This window comes from Fundulus heteroclitus, unplaced genomic scaffold, assembly GCF_011125445.2.
Source record: "Fundulus heteroclitus isolate FHET01 unplaced genomic scaffold, MU-UCD_Fhet_4.1 scaffold_39, whole genome shotgun sequence".
Classification (NCBI taxonomy): Eukaryota; Metazoa; Chordata; class Actinopteri; order Cyprinodontiformes; family Fundulidae; genus Fundulus; species Fundulus heteroclitus.
The window spans coordinates 3,593,795-3,617,258 of record NW_023396803.1 but is presented as its reverse complement, the minus strand read 5'-3'; the positions used below and the strand labels follow the sequence as shown (position 1 = coordinate 3,617,258).

General features: G+C 39.2%; 1 protein-coding gene across 1 annotated transcript in view; it reads left to right on the top strand.

Moving 5' to 3' along the window:
- The window catches only part of lrp5 (low density lipoprotein receptor-related protein 5), a 111,726-nt gene that overhangs the window by 47,215 nt on the left and 41,047 nt on the right, over window positions 1–23,464 (top strand). Inside the window, exon 11 of the mRNA XM_036130832.1 lies at window positions 659–830. Within this exon, the coding sequence (XP_035986725.1) occupies window positions 659–830 (172 nt within the window). The remainder of the gene's footprint in view (window positions 1–658; window positions 831–23,464) is intronic.

Here is a 23,464-nt window from a genome sequence, read left to right as displayed (position 1 = left end):
CGGATTTTGCAGGAGCTCTGAAAAATGCGTCCTACACCATATCTTGCTCACCAGCGCCCCAATGTTTCACTTTTTAAAAAAAAATTCACCGGATGGGTCTGAAGAGTCGCTACATTTGCTAATTTGTTCAAAATTTGCTAAGTTTGCAACAGTGACCAGGTGCTTCCACAGAATAGAAGTATTCCCGCCGCCAGCCTTGAACTTCATTTCAAAAATATTTCAGCGAGCGTAATATGCAGCGCATTTTAAAAAGTGGATCCATACTTTCAAGCGTTTTCTATCAGCCATACTTACTGCTTTTTTTACTGGACCAGCGGCTACTGACGTCATCCTGCTCTTGTGCATGCAATGCTGTGTTCGGCATGGAAAATCCTCCACTCTTCAGATCCCTAGGTGTCACATTGATGTGTTAAGGTACCAAAACATGGTACCGTTTGATTTTACGTGAATTGGTACCCAGTAGTACCAACGGGATTTGGTCAGTACCTATAAAAGTACTGAATTCGGTACCCATCCCTAATTTAGACCAAAATAAAAATAATAACAGGAGGAAGTGACCTGCAGCTATGGGTAAAATAACTTTAAAACCACAACTTTCTTGGTTGCATGTTTCCTGATATCTTAAGTCTGTCTTCTCTCATTACCTCTGATTTCTCAGTTTCATGTACTGGACGGATTGGGGTCAGCATCCTAAGATTGAGCGAGCAAACTTGGATGGAACAGATCGGGTGGTCCTGCTGAATAACTCTCTTGGCTGGCCCAATGGATTAGCCATAGACTACAAAGCAGGAAAACTTTACTGGGGAGATGCTAAAACAGACAAGATAGAGGTAAGTCCAACACTCTTCTGAAAACATCAATATGTGGCCTCATTCTGTTACTAGGTTTGAAGGAATATATGTAACAATAAGGAAAGAAATTAAAGCAGATTTTTTATACCATCCTGCTGAAGTTTAACTTGATCATCATCGACTTCAACAGCATGAAGTAAAATAGCAAAGCAGCAAAAACTTCAGCTTGCATTGGCCATTGATCTGTAAATGCCTTGTAGTGGTAAAGTGCACTGACTGGCCCCATCACTAACGGTGGTCCTTCCAACGACAACATGGTGGTCGTTAACGGGAATTTCAGCGCTGTTGGAAGGATGTTGAAACTACAAGTGGATGTGTTCAGTTGCTCATTACACCATCCGCCAGAATCCCACCTGGCCAAATGGGTTGGAGTAGAACACTCTGTGACCTGGAGGGGGGCTGGGTGGGAAGTGTGTCATTTATTTATAAAGACCACAAAACCAGTTGCTCTCCACTAACCTCAGAACTGGAGTAAAACGGGGCAACATGCCACGGGGAACATGGGTAGGGTCTCCTCTACAGAAAAAGTTCAATTCAATTCAATTTTATTTATATAGCGCCAAATCATGAAACATGTCATCTCAAGGCACTTTAAAAAATCAAGTTCAATCATATTATACAGATTGGGTCAGATTATACAGATTGGTAAAAAATGTCCTATATAAGGAAACCAGTTGATTGCATCAAAGTCCCGACAAGCAGCATTCACTCCTGGAGAAGCGTAGAGCCACAGGGAGAGTCGTCTGCATTGTACATGGCTTTGCTGCAATCCCTCATACTGAGCATGAAGCGACAGTGGGAAGAAAAACTCCCCATTAACGGGAAGGAAAACCTCCGGCAGAACCGGGCTCAGTATGAACGGTCATCTGCCTCGACCGACTGGGGTTACAGAAGACAGAACAGAGACACAACAAGAGAAACAAAAAAGCCCAGAAGCACACATTGATCTAGTAATCTGTTCTACATTAGATGGTAGTAGCGGGTGAGCCGTCTTCTCTGGATGATGTCACAGTTAACAGAACGCCAGACCAGGTGTACCTACTATGAAGAAAAAGAGAGAGAGCAAAAAGTTAAAAGCTGAAATGACGACAGTCATTTCAATGTAATACAATGCAAAACTGGAGAACAGTAGACTGAAGAACAGTAGAAATTAGTAGAGTGAGAAAATTAGACCCTGATGTCCTCCAGCAGCCTAGGCCTATCACAGCACAACTATAGAGATAGCTCAGGGTAACATGAGCCACTCTAACTATAAGCTTTGTCAAAAAGGAAAGTTTTAACATTAGTCTTAAAAATAGATAGGGTGTCTGCCTCACGGACCAAAACTGGGAGTTGGTTCCACAGGAGAGGAGCCTGATAGCTAAAGGATCTGCCTCCCATTCTACTTTTAGAGACTCTAGGAACCACCAGCAGACCTGCAGTCTGAGAGCGAAGTGCTCTGTTAGGAACATACGGGGTAATCAGAGCTCTGATATATGATGGAGCTTGATTATTAAGGGCTTAAATAATAAAGTAAAAGCCGTCACACCACAATACAAACCTGTGCACTGCCTGGATTGATGAGTAGAAAGCCTATGATTCAATGCCACACACATGGATCCTAGAATGCCTGAAGCTGCACAAGGTCAACAGCCCTCTGAAAGCCTTTATTGCAAACTCCGAGAGGCTGTGGAAAACCACCCTTGAGGTCAACTTCAAGCCAATTGCACAAATCTCCATCAAATCTTGAATATACCAAGGAGATGCTCTGCTCCCTCTGCAGTTCTGCATAGGCCTGAACCCCCTCAGCCAAATAATCAACAAGTTTGGGATACCAACTCAGAAATGGAGCCACTATCAGCCACCTTCTGTACATGGATGACATCAAGCTGTATACTAAGAATGATCGAGACGTTGACTTGGTGATCCACACCACCAGGATCTACAGCAGGGACATCAGAATGTCATTTGGGCTGGAGAAATGTGGCTGGATGGTGTCAGAGAGGGAAAGCAATCCACACAGAGAGGATTGCAGTCCCAGAAGGGAAAATAACAGATGTTCAAAAGAACTACAAGTACATTAAAATACCACAAGCAAAATAGTAACCATGATGAGGCCACAAAGAAAGAAGCAACAATCAAATACCTGCAATGAGTAAGGCACATTCTGAGAAGTCTGCTCAATGGCAAGAACAAGGTCCCAGTAATCAACAGCTATGCCTCGCCAGTGATCAGAAACCCTGCTGGGGTAATAAGTTGGCCAAAGGAGGAAATCCAGACCACTGATGTTATGTCACGTCACAAACATATGCTACTCACCATGCATGGTGTATTCCACCCTAAATCTAGTATCCATAGGCTAAACACTAAGTGCAAAGGAGGCAGAGGCCTAGTGAGCATCAGAGCCACCATTGAAGATGAAACATCAAAGCTCCAAGAATATATCAGGAAAATGGCCTCAAGGGATGAAGTGCTCAGTGGATGTCTCAGACAATGGAAGCTGGAAGAGAAGGAACTGAAGGAACCATCATGAGAGGAAAACCCCCTACATGTAATATACCACCGACAGATGGCTGAAGTGGCTGGTATGACCAAATCCTACCAATGGCTAGCTGGGGCTGGACTTAAGGAAAGCACTGAAGCACTGATCATGACAGCACAGGAACAGGCCTTGAGCAGCAGAACAATAGAGGCCCAGATCTACCATACCAGGCAAGATGCCAGGTGTAGACCATCCAGCATATCACAGCAGGCTGTAAGATACTAACAGGGAATGAATACATGGAACGCCATAACCAAGTGACTGGTATAGTGTACAGAAACATCTGTTCAGAATACCAACTGGAGACCCCCAGGTCAAAATGGGAGTCACCTGCCAAGCTGGTGGAGAATGACTGACATAAGATTCTGTGGGACTTCCAGATATAAACAGACAAAATGGTAATGGCCAACCAACCGGACATTGTGATCATTGATAAGCAGCAGAGGACAGCCGTTGTGATTGATGTGGCCATCCCTAGTGATGGAAACGTCAGGGGAAAAGAACACGAGAACTGGAGAAATACCAAGGGCTCTGGAAGAAATATAAAGAGCCTGGAAGGTGAAGACAACAGTAGTTTCCATGGTCATCAGAGCACTCGGAGCAGTAACCCCCACTGTGGAGAAGTGGCTTCAACAGATACCAGGAGAAACATCAGACATCTTAGTCCAGAAGAGGACAATCTTAGGAACAGCTAAGATACTAAGTAGAACCCTCCAGGTCTCTGGTAGAGGACCCGAGCTTGACAGATGGAGAGCCACCCACCCTGCTCACGAGTATGAGGGGTGGGTGAGACAGCAGTTTTATAAACCTATATTTGTGCACTTAATAATACTATAATCAGTGTTTAAAACTAATTTAAATGTTATGAAATGTTAAATTTTACTTTAGTAAAGGAAAACTAGAGACGGGAGTCCAAAGTAGAGGGGGAGAAAAGGTGAAAGAAACCTACCTTAGTAAGGTTAAATTGAATGCATTTTTAAGTTTAAGCATGCAAAAACAACCCTTATGATAACATATGTTGCATTTGAATGACAGTAACATAGTTAATTAATTTAGTTTGGCCTCCATGTTTCAGATGAGTTTTGACCATCACAAGGTAGCTTGTTTTAGGGTAATTTTCCCGTTGACACTCATTTCTGGTTGTATTTTCAGATGAGTATATTAACATATTTTCAGAAGAAGAGGAAGGGACCCTTGGAAAACGTTATGGTAATGTTAGATGGGGAGGCTAAATGTTCTTTATTATGAGACAGTTCCTTCAAGTTCGGAGTAATATAGAAATTATAGTCATTATAGATCTGTACTGTAACACGTGTCTAACACTTTAATCTAACACTGCCTAATTATATTAGACAAGTACACTGGCTGAGGTAGTGGAGGAGGGGAGTGAGGGAGAGAAATGTGGAGAGGCAGAGCAGTAGGATGGATCTTCCTGCGGAGGTGAGCATGCCTCACCATGGTCATAGTTAAAACCATGTTGCTGTTCAACAGTCATATTGTGAAAAAAACGTTTGGCCCAGAAAATGTGTCATGTACAAGTTACAAGAACTCCCAAACCAGGGCTGCAAGAACAAAATTATGTCATTTTGTTCTTGCAGCCCTTGGAGAGAGAACAAAAATGCGTATGTATTGAATTGAATTGAATTGCTTTATTGTCTCCCGTGTAAGACATTATGTTGCAGTACAGCCCATCAAGAGAAAGACAAACGTGAGTAGACAAGGCCCTGCTGCCCTGAAGGCGCTGCCTTTTTGCAGAATATAGAAAAGGAATACATTGGGAGGGTGTCAGCCTTTACTGAGCAACACGTGTCCAAGCTACCATCCCTGATCACATTAAGCTCTTTTTCAATCTGGTGTTGATAAAATACAGCAGCCCTAAGATTCTGGGACAGAGTGGGAAGAGACTGTCAAACAGACATTTCTGTTGGATGTAGTGACGTGCATTAATACAAATGTAAAGCCCAGTGACTTTTATGACAAATGTTTAATGTTTGTTGATTCCTCTAACATCTATTGTGTGTCCTGAGTTAAGGGTTGGGAAATGTACAGTTTGCTTTGGCACAATGTTAGCAGGCAATAAATACCTGCAGCTATAGCAGAGCCATTTGATGCAGGACTAAAAGCCAACTCAACACTTTCCCACAGCACTAAAAAGCCAGATGTTAGTGGGATTTCCAACTATAGGGAACAGCTTTGGAAACTAGCGGACAATAAACTGAGGTGGGGTTTGGGGAGCTTTTTCTACTGACTGTCCCCCTCCCACCATAACTTCTAGATTCCTTTGAGCAAGGGATCTCTTTTCTGTTTTAATCTGCCAACGACATTCACTACACCGTCTCCTCTTCAAGACATTGCGACATGTCTTAGACTTCTTCCGTCCATTTGCTTTTGCTTTACTCCGTTGTTCTTGTTGTTTCTCCGAGTATCATTTTTCCTTCCAGCATTTTTCCCTGATGTAGACAGGTTTTGGCTGCGGTATCGCTGTACCTCTAACCACATAACTGAATGTGTGTGTTAATGTTTGCCACTTGCAGACGAGCTGAGAGAGAAGGGAGAAGAGTGCAACAAAACACTGAATAGCCAAGTTTCTGGCTGAATGCTTACCAATTGAAAAGGGGCGGCTGCTCTGTCTCACCCTGCCTCCCACTCTATGTCAGGGTGAAAGGAGCCACTTCAAAGACCTTTTCCCCACATTTTAACCCTGTTTTTATCTTGTTGAATCCAAAAAGCTGATAGCAGTGAAGATATTTCCATCCTCTGGCTGTTGTGGTTAGAGTGAGCTCTGATTTAAAAAAAAAAAAAAGTCTATGCATGAATCTATGAGCACTAAAACCCCACAGTGAGATTCCTTCACAGTCTGGTTGAAGGATACACTTGGGTTAATAAAACTCTCATCTTGTACTATTGTCATGAAAACGATTCTCAGTCTTTCAGGAGTTATTCCTTTCAGGTCTGGAAAATGCAGCTAGTTTGATTTGCAGATTGATATTATCAGGAAGGTACCCTTTCATCTTCAGTGTGATACCTACTCTTTACGCTCCCTGAAAGACAGCAGGGAGAGTATTTATGCTGGAGTTCAAAAATACTTGAAAGAAGTCAAAGTTAAAAAAATACTGGAACCAGAGCTGACACCACAATATATCACAGTGTTATAATGTTATTGTTCAGAGGCTTTTTGTAAATTTGGTCTTAAATAAAATAAAAGTAATACAACATAAGGTATGGGCACAATTTGCACTAGTTAAGTGCCATGGATCAAGGAATTTCAATATCAACAGATATTTTAATTCAGATGTCAGCATCAGATTGAAACCACAAAGTCATGGACCAAAGCATATTAGCTGAAACCAATATTTGCAGAGCAATTTAATTAATTAACCTTTCATGGAAATTAGAAAGTCTAAATTTGTGTGATGATAGGGACAAGAAAACACCCCAAAAACATTAATTTATCCTTGCTTTTTTGTAGTTGCTGCACGTCTCAAAGGATGGAGGTTGGGGTCTGGTTGGTTCTAGTTCTGGTTCTAGTAACGTCCGTGAGCAGTGGTTATGGCTTAGATAAAGTTTCAGCAACTTAATTACTAATCAGTGTTTTATTCATGCTAGCAAGGCCGTCAATATGCTAAACATTGAACAGTTTGACATCTGAACGCGAGGAGAGTGAATAATATAGACCCCTTTGGAATGCTCTAGCTCTGTCTGCTTCTCTCATCTCCCCCCACCCCTTTCCCACCCTGGCCCCTCTCTTTTAAAGTGTGACTCCGCCTTCTTGTCATAAAGTTATGGTGCAGGCTCTTTTCTTTTAAAAAGAGAACGTGTGTGTAGGTTGTTTGCCTGATGTGTTGCTTTGTCCGTGTGTGTGTGTGCCCAGACACACACACACACACACACACACAGAAGCAAGTGAAGCTCCAGCTTTGTTGTGGTTATGCAAATTGCGACTGTGTAGCTCTATTCAGCTTCATCACGGAGCCATATGGCCGAGACCCTTCAGTGTCTCAATATGTGTTTGTAGATGAGGTGGAAAGAGGGAGGTGTTGTACTGTGGAATTTCCTTTCCTTCCACAGGATTCATGCTTCTCACTTGCTTCAAATGAAATCTCTACTGTTCCTCAAATATTTCATAAAGGAAAAAATTTAATTATTATACTTTTACCTTTCTAAAAATTTATTTTTATAAATAAATATTAGATACATAAACATGACATTATGGATTGTGAACTAGTGAAAATTGGTATCCCTCTCTGATGTTCACTACTGCTAATAATTAGTTTTACATTTGATAATAACTATGTTAGTGTTCTAAAAGATGCAAATATTTCATTCTGACCTCTGTGCACGTAGAACGGAAACATGAGCGACTGAGTAAAAGCAAGCCTGGGTATTGCTCTCACACACAGATGAGTGGGAAGGCTTTCAATGAACGTCTGGTTGGTGCTTGGTTTAACCCTTTAAAGCCTGATGCTATGAATTATTTTATGAAAGTTCACATTTTTAACAGGGTTTCCGTAGGATCTTAAAAAGTCTTCAGAAGCTTCACTGATTTATTGTGTTCCAGTCTTACATTGTTTTTAATAGGTCTTAATTTTCTCACGCTCATGAAAAGCTATCTGTTAAAATACTCCAGCAACACTGAATTTTGCGTTATTCAAGTACTCACTACTAAAAACATGTAGCCGGTCAATCAGCTTTCGTGTTATTGGTTAGTCATCACTTGATGGTCCCTGTACGGAAATAGAAGAAGTAATGCTGCCTTTGTCATGGGAAAATGTTAATTTAGCAACACTTGGCATCAAAAGAAGCAGTTTAGGGTCAAAGTCCACTTTAAACAACAACTTTGAAGTCTGCTGCTGCTTATGCGAAAAAGCCCATAAAAGTGGGAATGTTGGGAGTCCGTGCAGTGGAGATTAATTTTGAAGGGGCTGTTACCATTGTGAATGGTCAGAGATAGACAACACCTATCAGTCAGTTCTGCTGCTCTGACCCCAGGACTAGCAGTGGTCCTTCCACGCTGCCTTGGACAGACAACTAACCCATTTCCGCTACCCCTTTTTAACCGTGCTGAGACCAGTCCCAGCTCGGTAACCGAGATAACTATTGAGTGTAAATGGAACGCAAACTGAACCGCGCTAAATGCAGACCAGTTCCAGGGGTGGGCTCGGCCTGTTTTTCCCTGGCTCGGTTTTCTGATAACAAAGAGCGCATGAGCAGACCGCGTCATCCCCTTACAGTCAGCTGACATTTCAGACATTCATAATGATACTAGCTTCCCTACCGTTTCCAGGTTTCCACGGTTTCCAGTGATGATTCTGCTTAGCAGTGTGATGAACCTCAGCGTCTGTTGTTGTTTCCTGCGTCTGTAAATCCTTCTTAGACGTTAGTTTGTCTTATCCACGTCACAAAAGCTGACTCTGTCAAGTAAATTCACCAAAAGTTGCTGTCTTCGCCGGACTCTCCGCAAACAACGAATTATTACCAAACATAACTTCCTGAATGTTACGGGCGCCGCCATTTTTATTTGCTTGATTTCCTCCTTCAATCCTAGAGAACAGTAGTACCGCAGATCGTCACTAGGAGGCGAGGAGCCAAGGAACCAAGATAGTGTGATGTGTAAACGGTCTTCAGAACCAAGCTCGGCTTGGTTAACTGATCCAAGCTCGGACCGAGCTCAGCATGGATCGGTTTAACAAGGGGAGTGGAAATGAGTCTAACAGCTCTGCAGCTCCTCTTAACAACCCCCCGTTTCGTCTCCAGATCAGAACTGACATCACGAGTGGAGGTTCCCTAAAGTTTCCACACTGTGACTTAACACCACTCATACAGAGCAAATAGCTTGCTCAAACCAGTATGTCTCAGTGTTTTGCCTGTTGCGTTGATGAAAGCATCATAACCAGAAAGATTTTCAGAATCCTAATGGATTTCATATATTTATTAAAATATATTTAGCATTTCCAGATTCCGCAGGTAAAAATGACACGTTTGGCATTAGGGGGTTAAGGGTACTGGGCACTGTGGGATCTGTGTTTGTCTGGATTCTGGTTTTATTATGCTTATCAGAGAATATCCTTGTTCTGCCACAGGGTAGAACATCTCTGTGTGTGTCTGATGAGACCTTTGTTACTTTTCTGTTTGCTTTTTTTGTCTCTGCTTTTTTGTTCTTTCCCTCGTGTCCATCAAGAAAAGAAGCATTCCCTCTTCCAAAATTGAATCAGAAAAGGAGCAGTGAAAATCCCTCTGCCACCGCCTAATTCTTCCTGAAAAAAGCCAGAACAGAGAAAGAATGAGGAGTAGAGGAAATAAAAAGGCAGTCCCTCTTCCATCTATTCACTAAGATGGCCGTGTCTAATTTTGTCCCATATATAAATGAATAGTTTATTTGTGAAAGGGTCAGGAACCCCTTCGGTTCAGAGGTCCGTCAAAGTGACTGTTGTTTTTTTCTGTTTGCTCACTCATAGCCTGTGAATGGATATTTAAATGAGCATTCACTAAACATAAAGAAGGGCCCACAGCTGCCTATCACAACATTAACTCCATTTGCATGCATGTTTTAGCTTAGAGGTTATTCTAGAAAAAGCAGGAGGACTATGTGAGGTTGTGAATGTCAAAGTCAACACTTGATGACTACATTAAGTGAACTACATTGTGGGAAAATCTGCGAGAAATAAGCTTTGACCAGGCCTCTCATTTATAAAACTTTGTGTGGAATCCATACTAAAAATGTACATACGGTAAAAAAAGAAAATGGCGTAGCTGCCGCGCAGGACTCCGCTCATAGCCCGTGAAACAAGCGCTGCCAGCGTTCCCTTACTGTGAAACAGAACAAACGTCAGATACTGTAATGATTTACCCTGCTGTTGAGTTCCCATCGCCCTCATCAATGACATATACATAAGGTAGGGTGTATATATCTCATATGCTTTACATTGTTTTATCATATATATATATATATCTAAAAAAAAACTGATTCTGAAAGTATGGTGGCTTTTATTTTGCTGTGGCGCCATGCCACCATCATTTACATGTAGCGGAAACCCTGCAGGCAGATGGATTTGGACTCATGTTGATTTTTCTCAGATACCGGTGATATTTACGTTCAGCTTGATGTTTCCGGTGAATAATGCAACCACTGACATAAAGGTCTCGTTTGGCTGACCTTTTTCTCTCCATTGTAGCTGCATGAGAAACTTTTATGTTCCTAAATAGTAGGGGTTAGTGATAGCTGGGAATCATCTGTTTTGTTTTTCTTTTTAAACTTGTGCTAAAAATGTTGCATTGTGTAATTTGTCCCACACACAAGCATTTGCCTGTATTGAGGTATAAAACAATGTTGTATTTGTCTAGTTAAAGGGCGTTACAAACCGGAAGGTCTGTACCATAAATGTTTGGTAACAGTACCTGTAAGGTTATATCCCTACTATCAAATAGGTTAGATAATTTTAGAGTCTTCCAAAAATAAACTTCTTATTCAGTCACTGGATGGCAATAAATTGGCCTCTGGGAATAAAGTAAATCCCATATTAAACAGGTGTCCAGGGTTTCCTTTTTTCAACTCCAGAATGTCGCCAAAATTAGAAATATTCTGTACAGGAGTGACACTGAAAAACTAGTCCATGCATTTGTTACTTCAAGGCTGGACTATTGTAATGCCTTACCATCAGGAAGTCCACAAAATGCAGTTCAAAGTCTTCAGCTGATCCAAAATGCTGTGAAATACTCAGAGAGCTGATTACCCTATCTGTTCCTAACAGAGCACTTCGCTCTCAGACTGCAGGTCTGCTGGTGGTTCCTAGAGTCTCTAAAAGTAGAATGAGAGGCAGATCCTTCAGCTATCAGGCTCCTCTCCTGTGGAACCAACTTCCAGTTTTGGTCCATGAGGCAGACACCCCGTCTACTTTTAACACTAGGCTTAAAATGTTCCTTTTTGATAAAGCTTATACTGTAATTAGAGTGTCTTAGGTTGCCCTGAGCTATCTCTGTAGTTATGCTGCTATAGGCTTAGGCTGCTGGAGGACATCAGGGTCTATATCTCTCACTCTGCTGAGTTCTCCTACTGTTCTTCAATTTGCATTGTTTGTTAGTTTAATTTTTTTACTGTTTGTTCTGTCTTTTTTCTGTTCATAGTAGGTACACCTGGTCTGGTGTTCTGTTAGCTGTGACATCCAGGAAGGCAGATCACCCGCTATTACCATATTTCATAGAAAGGATTCCTGGATCAATGTGTGCTTCTGTGCTTTCTGTGTCTCTGCTCTGTCTTCTGTAACCCCCAGTCGGTCGAGGCAGATGAGCGTTCACACTGAGCCTGGTTCTGGTTCTGCTGGAGGTTCTCCTCCCTGTTAAAGGGGAGTTTCCTCTCCACTGTGGCTTCATGCATGCTCAGTATGAGGGATTGCTGCAAAGCCATCAACAATGCAGACGACTGTCCACTGTGGCTCTACGCTCTTTCAGGAGGAGTGAATGCTGCTTGGAGAGACTTGATGCAACCTGCTGGGTTTCCTTAGAGAGGAAACGTTTTGACCCATCTGTCTGAATGATTTGATTGAATTTGTCTTTGTAAAGTGCCTTGAGATGGCATGTGTTGTGAATTGGCGCTATATAAATACAATTGAATTGAATTACCAAATTAAACACACAAAATTCAGACTGGTTTTGTAAAGCCATGACAGACCTGAAACAATATCAGCAATGCATTATATACTGTATGATGAAAAAGTGAAACCCATAATAATGGAGATAAAGCTTTGATTCAGTAAGATGAAACTTTCTTTACAAAATGCTGACAACAGTCGAATTTCTCACATCAGTATTGATATTTTATGTAAAGAACGCTTGAGTCAGTAGATCGGACAGTGGCAGGGTGTAATTGTTGTGAAAATACCTTCAAAAGAACAAAAGCTGTCTCTATGCAGATGATTTGCTGATCTCTCTCATCCAATTTGCTGATAAACTTTTGATAGCCTCAACACAGCCAAACCAAACGCTCTCAAAACCAAAGACTGTGTTAAAAATACAGATAAATAACCCAGGTGTCATCATTCAACACTAATTCATCACAAGAGCTAAAAGATAAATATAATTGTAAGTGGGATAATAAGTCTGTTAAATATTTGGGATAACCTTGCATAACAATTTCTCTAAAATGTTTGAGGTTAATTCATAAACCTGTAATCTCCAACATAAAGTCAGCCCCTTAAGGATGGAATAAAATTCCCTATTTGACTCTGAGCTCCACGATAGAGTCAATTAGAATAAAATAGAATATAATAAAATATAAAATAGCTTTTATATTTGTTAAAAGCTACCGCCACCTGATGGCGGTTAGACGCATCTACGTCCTACCTGGTCCTCTTACCCCAGAGAATTTGTCACACATTGAATACCTTCTTTTGGAGGAAAGGACCTTTGAAACAGAAACTATACTTTAGTCCTTTTAATCTAAAGAAGCCAGAGAAATGGTACAGATTGGTGCTGAGGGTCTAAACAGGTTTGACACAGGAAAAAGGAATGAGGAAGAGCGAGCTACGAATGATGGTAACATCAGATTCTTATTGATCAGCAGGGACACACTTCTGCAAGAGCGGTACACCCCTCACATGTCGTTAGTAGAAACTGTTCACCACTCGGGTATGGGTATCCTCTCGACTGTGGGATAGCATGCAGTCCAAGACTGGAACCATAGTGGCGTAAGAGTTAGGGAGTTTGTCCTGTAACTGGCAGGTTGGCGGTTCTCAGTTGTTGTGTCCTTGGGTAAGACACTTCACCCGAACTGCCTACTGCCGGTGGTCATAGGGCTGGGTGGCAGCGATGTCTGGCAGCCTCACTTCTGTCAGTCTGCCCCAGGGCAGCTATAGCTACTACCTCACTACCGTTGGGGTGTGAATATGGGGTTGATAAAGCGCTATACGAGTACAAGCCATTTACCATTATCCAAGCGAATATGTTGCCCTGAGATAACTGACCATTTCCTTTATCAGTTCCTTTGTCTATGTATGCCACATCTACTGTCCACCATGCCGGTGAATCATCTGTTATTTTCCCAATAACTGCTACCAACAGCTCCAACAACCTGTAGCCTCATGTCATATATAAAATGTTTACATGCCCCCAGTTAAAATACCTCTTGAACAATTTAAAGAATAAAACAGATTACTTTCAATATATCTATGGCAAGGGAAAAGAGCAAGGATCAAGTATTAAACACTAAAGGTAAAGAAAGAAAAGGGTGGAATGGGCCTTCCGAGCCTACAGGAATATTATTATGCTGCCTAGTTGAGCCCATTAGTTTGTTTGTGTTCAGCATCTTACACATCAGGTTGGATAGAAATAGAAGGAACCACTGTCCAATGTTTACCTGTTAGAATTATGTTGACCGATTGGAAACTTCAGGATGAGTTGATGGTCTTGGAAAAATCCCCTGTTGGATAGTGTTTTGCTCTTATTTTTATCAGGGCTTATACTGGGACAAGGGAATCTAATTCCATTTACCCCATGTTCCTAACTTGTAATGCGATGACATTAAAGAAAACACATCCAAAATATAAAGGTGGTGTGCCTACAATTTTGGCTGTGTACCCAACAACAGTGATGGAAGATTTAAAAACGTGCCTCTCAGGGGCCCAACATCCTGTAATTCATTACTCCTCAAGGAGTATTTCAAGAGTTTGGAGGCCTTATAAAGTGATTATCGCTTAGACAGGATAGATCTTTACAGATTGCTTTTTACAGATTGCTTTACGTTAGATATAATTTTACCGAGATCTGAAAAAGGTCTGGATTACCTGTAGAGGAGGTGTTCTTGAAGGTCTCCGTGTCATTAATCAACCTGGGATAATGTAATAAAGTGGTTTCAAGACTGCAATAGAATTTCGTTGTCTAAACAAGGGAATATGGAGTATATACAGTGGAAGTCAGAGGCTGAAGAACTGATTCCAGCAAAAACTCGGGAAATATGACTCTGAAAATCTATTGAAAATAAAATATGTGGCAAGAGATCTGTTGTTAAAACATTGAGATTTTAGTAGTAACTTTTATTTTATCACACATGATAGAAAAGACATCTAGGCCATGGAGATGCCTGTTGGAGACATTGTGGAACTAATGGAGCCACTCATGAACATACCAAATTATTTGAGGTTTTTAGAAAAACAATTCACTGTTAACTAGAAAAGGTTTTTGATTATACAATTCCTTTAAATTGTGCTACAATATACCTAGGATATGTAATACAAAAACTGAACAGAAATAATAAAAAACATTTTGGTCTATCTATGCAGCAAATAAAAAACTATTATTGAGAAAATGGCTAAAGGTTGAACCACCTACCATGAAGAATGGGTTTATATTGTGTAAGAAATTTACATGATGGAAAATATCACATTTTCATTTAGGTTTCAAATACAATAGTTTTATAGAATCTGGTCACAAAAAACTTGCTTTTATTTTTGTGATGTATCTTTTATCTGTTACAAACATGCACAAACCTCTGAATTGTTTTAACACCAGGAAAAGCAATGGCAAATATATAAATGGTGAATTTGACGTTTTTTATTTAACACTATTGTTGGCAAAAAAATGGCAAAGTCAGTGGTCAGTAACAGAGATTTGTTGTCAATAGATACCATCGGATTCTTTGTGACTCCTCTCAAGAAGAAATACTAGTTAGGTAGAGACCTCTGCTGGAGACCTTGTAGAATTACCAGTGACTAGAAGAATAGAAGGAAAAAACCTTTATTGTCCTTCAGCTGTACCATCTTGTTTTGTTTTACTGTATTATGACCACAACGCCATTTACAGATATTCTCTCGTAGTAATTAACCACAGAGTTTAAGGGGACCTCTCACATTGTGTGGAGAACAGCTTGGACACCAAGAGATATTAATCTTATGCTTGGTGGACCAAGGGCAGTTGCCTCAGTAAACATTTTGTACTTGTTGACATGTTGGTTTCCTTGTCTCATTTAGATTCCGAAATCTAACTTCTGCAGATGCATTTGTCAGTAGTTGCTTTTCTAAACGAGGGAAAGCATGTGATAATGCCATGCGTTTGCATATTTGTTGTGGCAAACCTTGACTAGTTTTTACTGGTTTCAGGAGGTACCTACTGAAACGTTCAAACATGAAGGCTGAGTGAGCCCACAGAGGACCTCAGTGTATCACACTTTTGCACTAATGTAGCAATGAATGAACAGTGAATGTCACGTGCTCTTTCCCAGACGATGACTGCACACCTCCAAGAAAACCTACCAGTATATTTAATGGTACAAATTTGTATAAGTTTTTAATACCAACTGTCAGTAGATGCCATTTAAAAATAACTTCATAAAACATATAAAGACAGCATAAATCTTCACTTTACATACAGAAAACCTATATTCGTTCATATTATATATATATATATATATATATATATATATATATATATATATATATATATATATATATATTTATTTATTTTTTTCTATATCAGTATTTCAAACTGATATAGTAAAAAATATATGAAAAACATGTATGGAAAACATGTTAAAATATGATTTACTTATATATCACATCAGACTATATGGCACACTTAAAATCCTTAACTTTCCTCAAAAATTGATGGTGAGCCTTATAATCCAGTCCACCTTATATATGATTACCGTACTTGTTGTGCTTACTGGCCGATTTTATGTGGTACAATGCAGTGACGTGCAGTAGGGTTCATAGCTGGTGAGGCACTGACGTCCTCAGTCAGATTTACAAATATATACGCTCTACAGAGTAAACTCATTGCAAAGTGCTGAAGGAGACTGATTGAGCCAAATCAATTAACCAAGAGACATGGAAAAAATATTGATTCTTTGTTTAAAAAAAATAAAAATTATTTGTCATTTGATTGGAAACAGTTTATGAGTTATGGTGGATTTCTGCATTTGTAACACATTCTAAAAATATAACACACATTACGCACATTTCATTACAAAAACAAAACATGAGTAATTATCGCTGTCTTACCTCTACTTATAAATTAAGTCTATGCGGCGCTCTTTCTGAACAAAAATATCGGTCATTTTCCGGTAAAAGTTCTCTTTATCTTCTTCAGTTTTAAAAGTCTCTCAGTCTCAGTGGAGCTCACTGCCAGGGAGGAAAGCCTTCCTTCATCAGTCCTGTTCCAGCTGTATGTTTAGAGTCTTTTTAGTGCTTTACTTGTTTAGCATAACTCGCAATTTTTTTTTTTTTTTTTTTTTTTTTAAATAAGCTTTATTAGAAAATGCTTTACAATACAGAAATGAGTACAATTTCCTATGAACAATTGCCAGGGGTTTGTTTAAAAAAATTATAAATAAATAAATAAAAACTAACTGAATAAAGTAAAAGTAGCAATAAATAAGCAATAAGAATGTAAAGGGATTACATAAATACTTTAAATTTAGAGTATAAACATAAGGTTTTAACAGCATTTTTGTTATTGGAGAAGGACAGTGTAGAAAAATAAGTTGTTGCTTCCTTTAAAAAAGAGATACATGAGGGTTTAGTCATAATAATTTTACATTTGTGAATATAAAATTTGGCCAACAGTAGCAAAAGATTACATAAGAAGAAATGGTCAGAAAGTTCCTTTTTATATTTTGTGATTCCCAATAAGACATCTTTAAAATAAAGTTCCAATTTATCATAAATATTGTCCAAAATGAAGCGACAAATTCCTTTCCAAAAACGCCTGGTGTGTTCACAAGACCAAAACAGGTGAGAGACAGACTCTGAGGAAATGTTACAGAAAGTACAAGCAGTATCAATGTCCTTTTTATATTTAACCAAAAATGACTTTACTGGATAACAGCGGTGAATGATTTTAAAGGAAACCTCTTCAACCTTATTTACTAGTAAATACTTATTGGGTAAAGACCATGTTTTGTTCCAGCATACCTCTGAGGCCAGACCAGACTAGATTGAAATTACGTAAGGAACTGAGATGTAGTGTGCGTGGAATAAAGTACGAATATGTTTGTTATTTTTAGGAGATTTGGGTTGAAAACACAATTTACCTACATAAGTGTTAGTTAGTTCAATTGGAGGTATTGGGCCTTTGGAGAACATAGAAGTCTGACCTTTCAATAACATTATAACACCTGGTGGAACAGCATGAAAGACAATAGCAAACTGTTTTGGGTTTATAGGAATCTTAAAATGACACAAAAATTCTTGATAATTAAAGAGGTTGCCTTTTTCATTGAAGAGTTGACTCACCAGTGTAATACCATTCCTGAACCAGTTTTCAAAAAAACAGAGATTTCTTCTTGTAACATATATCTTTGTTATTCCAAAGAAAGTACCTATTAGGAGAGAAATTATGTTTGAAAATCAGTGACCAGGCCAAAAGGGCTTGTTTATGAAAATTAGAGAGAGCGACAGGAATGCGATCAATGTTATAATTACACAACAAAACAAACTTAAGACCACCAATCTTAGAGAACAAGTAGTGAGGAATAAAATTCCAGATTGAGGTAGGATTTTTAAGGCAATTTTTAATCCAGTTCACTTTGAGTGTATTGTTGATTGTTGTAAAGTCAAGAAAGTTAAGACCTCCTGCATCATAGCTATTCATTAAAACAGATTTTTTAATGTAATGAGTTTTGTTTTTCCAAAAAAGTTGCATAGTGTCCTATCAATTTCTTTGCACATCTTTTGGTCCACAGCCAAAGAAACAGCAGCATAGGTTAATCTGGATATTCCTTCAGCTTTAGAAAGTGATATTCTACCCCGAAGGGATAAGTCTCTTTGGAGCCATGAGTTAAATCTTTTCTTTGTACTTTCTAAAATTGGGCTAAAGTAGAGGTCACATCTAGAGTTCTGTTTTTTGGTTAACGTTATTCCTAAGTAATTAACGGTTTCTTTAATTGGAATATTGCAGAGATGAGGCAGCTCACAATTCTTAACAGCCATTAATTCACATTTGTTCACATTTAAGTAAAGACCAGAAGCCTCAGAAAATAATTTTATCAATTCAAGTGCCGGAGAAACTTCAGACGAGTCTTTTAAGAAAATTGTTGTACCATCAGCCAATTGGCTGATGATAATTCTTTTGTCCAGAATTGACATTCCACCCATTTGACTATTTATTATGTGACTAGCCAAGAGTTGAGTTGATAACAGAAATGAATAAGGGGAAATGGGACAGCCTTGCCGTATACCACGTTTTAAGTCGAATCTTGGGGATGTTCCATTTTTTAATTTGATTGAACTATTTCCATTATTATATAATGTTTTAATAGTACTGCAGAAAAAATTACCAAAACCAAATAAGTTTAATGTTTCAAAAATAAAGTTGTGTTCAATTGAATCGGATGCTTTGTAAAAGTCCAGAAAAAGGATAAAGCTTTGATCGTTTATCAAATCGGGGTAATCTAATATGTCAAGCAGAAGCCTAATATTATTTGAGATGTGTCTATTTCTTAAAAAGCCTGATTGTGTATCTTCAATAATATCATCCAGAACTAACTTTAATCGCTTAGCAAAAATTGTGGCCAGGATTTTGTAATCGTTGTTTAGTAGACTAATTGGCCGCCAGTTGTCAATAAGTAACAGATCCTTCTTTGGTTTGGGAATAAGAGTAATGAGTCCTTGAGTTAAGGTGGGAGGGAGGGTTCCCTTAATAACACTTTCATTATAAACCGCTAATAAGAATGGAGCAAGATCTTCAGCGAATGATTTATAAAACTCAGACAGCAAACCATCTGTTCCAGGTGATTTATTATTCTTCATGCACTTAATTGAATCAAGTATTTCTTTTAATGTAATAGGACGATCGCAAAATTCTCTGTCATCAGGAGTGACTTGCTTTATGTCTATCAAGTAATTTAGAAACTTATTAGCATTATTCTCACAATATTTAGATCTGTATAAATCTTTATAGAAGTTAGAGCAGAACTTAGCAATGTTGGTTGCATCATTACATACATTATCTATAAGAAGTCGGTGAATTGTATTAGTAGCAATTTACGATTTTTCCAATCTAAAGAAATATGCTGAGTTTTGCTCTCCTTCCTCTATCCACTGCCTTCTAGATCTAATATAAGCACCGTCAGCCTTAGCTTGATATAATTTGTCTAACTTGTTTTGGTTTTCCGATAATTCCACTTTTTCTGCAGAAGACAATTTATCAGGTGAAACAGAAGACAAAGCTGCTATCTTTGAAATAACTTTTGCTTCATCGGATCGCTTTTGCTTTGAAAGATCGCTGCAATATTTCCTAAAAAACTTTCCTAATTCGAATTTCAAAAGTTCCCATTTTTTCCCAAACATTTTGTCGACCTTACCTTCATTCCAAAATTTCAATATCAACCTCTTGACCATAAATTGAACAGCTTTATGAGATAAAATAGAACTATTGAGTTTCCAATATGAAGTATGTGGACGGCAAGAGGAAGGGATCAGAGAAACGTTAATTTGAATTGCCTTATGATCGGTCAAAGGGGTGGAGAGAATATCAACATCTGTGTTGTCTTTAAGATTACTCGAAATTAACCACAAGTCTATTCTAGATTGTCTAGATCTTGGTTTATTACACCAAGTAAAGTTTCGAACAGAGGGATTTTTTTCTCTCCATATATCTATTAAGTCAAATTTTTGCATAAATATTTTTAAATTTGCATTGGAACTAGCACGAGTTCCAGCTGGCCATCTATCCATTGAGTCATCCAAAGTGAGCCTCACTTACAAGGGGCCACAGCTTCATCCTGGCTTCTCTGTCGGCTTTGCAAAGATCCTCAGTGAAGCGAAGATTGTTCTCCTTAAGGTAAGAAGAATTCTTGGCTGCCGCCCATACTGCTGCTCTGTGCATGTGGGAGGAGAACTGCAGCATGATGCTCCTGGTGCTGTTAGGCTTCTTTATTCCCACACGATGCACGGAGTCAATAACATCTGGAAGTTTCTCAGCATTCAATTCAATTCAATTCAATTTTATTTATATAGCGCCAAATCATGAAACATGTCATCTCAAGGCACTTTACAAAATCAAGTTCAATCATATTATACAGATTGGGTCTGATTATACAGATTGGTCAAAAATGTCCTATATAAGGAAACCAGTTGATTGCATCAAAGTCCCGACAAGCAGCATTCACTCCTGGGGAACCGTAGAGCCACAGGGAGAGTTGTCTGCATTGTACATGGCTTTGCTGCAATCCCTCATACTGAGCAAGCATGAAGCGACAGTGGGAAGAAAAACTCCCCATTAACGGGAAGGAAAACCTCCGGCAGAACTGGGCTCAGTATGAACGGTCATCTGCCTCGACCGACTGGGGTTACAGAAGACAGAGCAGAGACACAACAAGAGAGACAAAAAAGCACAGAAGCACACATTGATCTAGTAATCTGTTCTACATTAGATGGTAGTAGCGGGTGAGCCGTCTTCTCTGGATGATGTCACAGTTAACAGAACGCAAGACCAGGTGTACCTACTATGAAGAGAGAGAGCAAAAAGTTAAAAGCTGAAATGACGACAGTCATTTCAATGTAATACAATGCAAAACTGGAGAACAGTAGAAATCAGTAGAGTGAGAAAATTAGACCCTGATGTCCTCCAGCAGCCTTGGCCTATCACAGCACAACTATAGAGATAGCTCAGGGTATGAGCCACTCTAACTATAAGCTTTGTCAAAAAGGAAAGTTTTAACATTAGTCTTAAAAATAGATAGGGTGTCTGCCTCACGGACCAAAACTGGGAATTGGTTCCACAGGAGAGGAGCCTGATAGCTAAAGGATCTGCCTCCCATTCTACTTTTAGAGACTCTAGGAACCACCAGCAGACCTGCAGTCTGAGAGCGAAGTGCTCTGTTAGGAACATACGGGGTAATCAGAGCTCTGATATACGATGGAGCTTGATTATTAAGGGCTTTATACGTTAGAAGGAGAATTTTAAATTCTATTCTTGATTTAACAGGAAGCCAATGAAGGGAAGCTAAAATTGGAGAAATATGATCCCTCTTGTTGATTTTCATCAGAACTCTTGCTGCAGCATTTTGAATCAGCTGAAGACTTCAAACTGCATTTTGTGGACTTCCTGATAGTAAAGAATTACAATAGTCCAGCCTTGAAGTAACAAATGCATGGACTAGTTTTTCAGCATCACTCCTGGACAGAATGTTTCTAATTTTGGCGATATTCCGGAGGTGAAAAAAGGAAACTCTGGACATCTGTTTAATATGGGACTTAAATGACATGTCTTGGTCGAAAACAACACCAAGATTTTTAACTTTATTACCAGAGGCCAAGTTAATGCCATCCAGATTAAGTGATTGATTAAGAACTTTATTTTTTGAAGACTCTGGCCCAAAGATTACAACTTCTGTCTTGTCAGAATTTAAATGCAGGAAATTTAAAGTCATCCAGCTTTTGATGTCATCAAGACATGACTGCAGTCGAAGTAACTGATTGGATTCATCAGGATTTCATGGATAAATATAGCTGAGTGTCATCAGCATAACAGTGGAAATTAATCCCATGCTGTCTGATAATTTTGCCAATCGGAAGCATATATATAGTAAATAGAATTGGTCCAAGGACTGAACCCTGTGGTACTCCACAAGTGACCCTAGAGTTTGAGGAAGATTTATTATTAACATGAACAAACTGGAATCTGTCCGACAGATAAAATTTAAACCAGCCTAATGCTTTTCCCTTAATCCCTACAGTATGCTCAAGTCTTTGTAGGAGAGTATTGTGATCAACTGTATCAAATGCAGCACTGAGATCTAACAGGACAAGTATAGACACAAGTCCATTATCTGAGGCCATGAGAATATCATTGGTGACCTTCACCAGAGCTGTTTCAGTGCTATGATGAGCTCTGAAGCCTGACTGAAACTCCTCAAGTAGGTCATTACATTGTAAATGTTCACATAGTTGATTAGCAACTACTTTCTCAAGAATTTTAGATAAGAAAAGAAGATTAGATATAGGTCTGTAATTTACTAACTCATCTTGATCAAGAGATGGTTTCTTAAGTAAAGGTTTAATAACAGCTACTTTAAAAGCCTGTGGTACATATCCATTTACCAAGGATAGATTAATCATGTCTAAAATAGGACCACTGATCAGAGGGAATACCTCCTTAAACAACTTGGTTGGGATTGGGTCTAACATACAGGTAGAAGGTTTAGATGAAGCTAAAATTTTAGATAGCTCAGAAAGCTCCACTGCTTTTAAACAGTTCAGACACTGCGCAGGTTCTAAGGATTTTCTCCAATGCTGCCTCACTTACTGAGGACGAGGTAATCATGTTTGGGAGGATGCCAATTATTTTATTTTTAATGGAATCAATTTTATTTATGAAGAATCCCATAAAATCATTACTGCTAAGAGCTAAGGGAATGAATGGATCTACAGAGCTGTGGCTCTGGGTAAGTTTGGCAACTGTACTGAAGAGATAGCTAGGATTATTCTTATTCTCCTCAATTAATGATGAAAAATATGCTGCTCTAACTCTGCGAAGGGTCTTGTTATACAACAATAGACTGTCCCTCCAGATTAGGTAGGATTCCTCTTGGTGTGTAGAGCGCCATTTTCTCTCCAATTTCCTAACATTCAATTCAATTCAATTCAATTTTATTTATATAGCGCCAAATCATGAAACATGTCATCTCAAGGCACTTTACAAAGTCAAGTTCAATCATATTATACAGATTGGGTCAGATTATACAGATTGGTCAAAAATGTCCTATATAAGGAAACCAGTTGATTGCATCAAAGTCCCGACAAGCAGCATTCACTCCTGGGGAACCGTAGAGCCACAGGAAGAGTCATCTGCATTGTACATGGCTTTGCTGCAATCCCTCATACTGAGCAAGCATGAAGCGACAGTGGGAAGAAAAACCACCCATTAACGGGAAAAAAAAAAACCTCCGGCAGAACCGGGCTCAGTATGAACGGTCATCTGCCTCGACCGACTGGGGTTACAGAAGACAGAACAGAGACACAACAAGAGAGACAAAAAAGCACAGAAGCACACATTGATCTAGTAATCTGTTCTACATTAGATGGTAGTAGTGGGTGAGCCGTCTTCTCTGGATGATGTCACAGTTAACAGAACGCCAGACCAGGTGTACCTACTATGAAGAGAA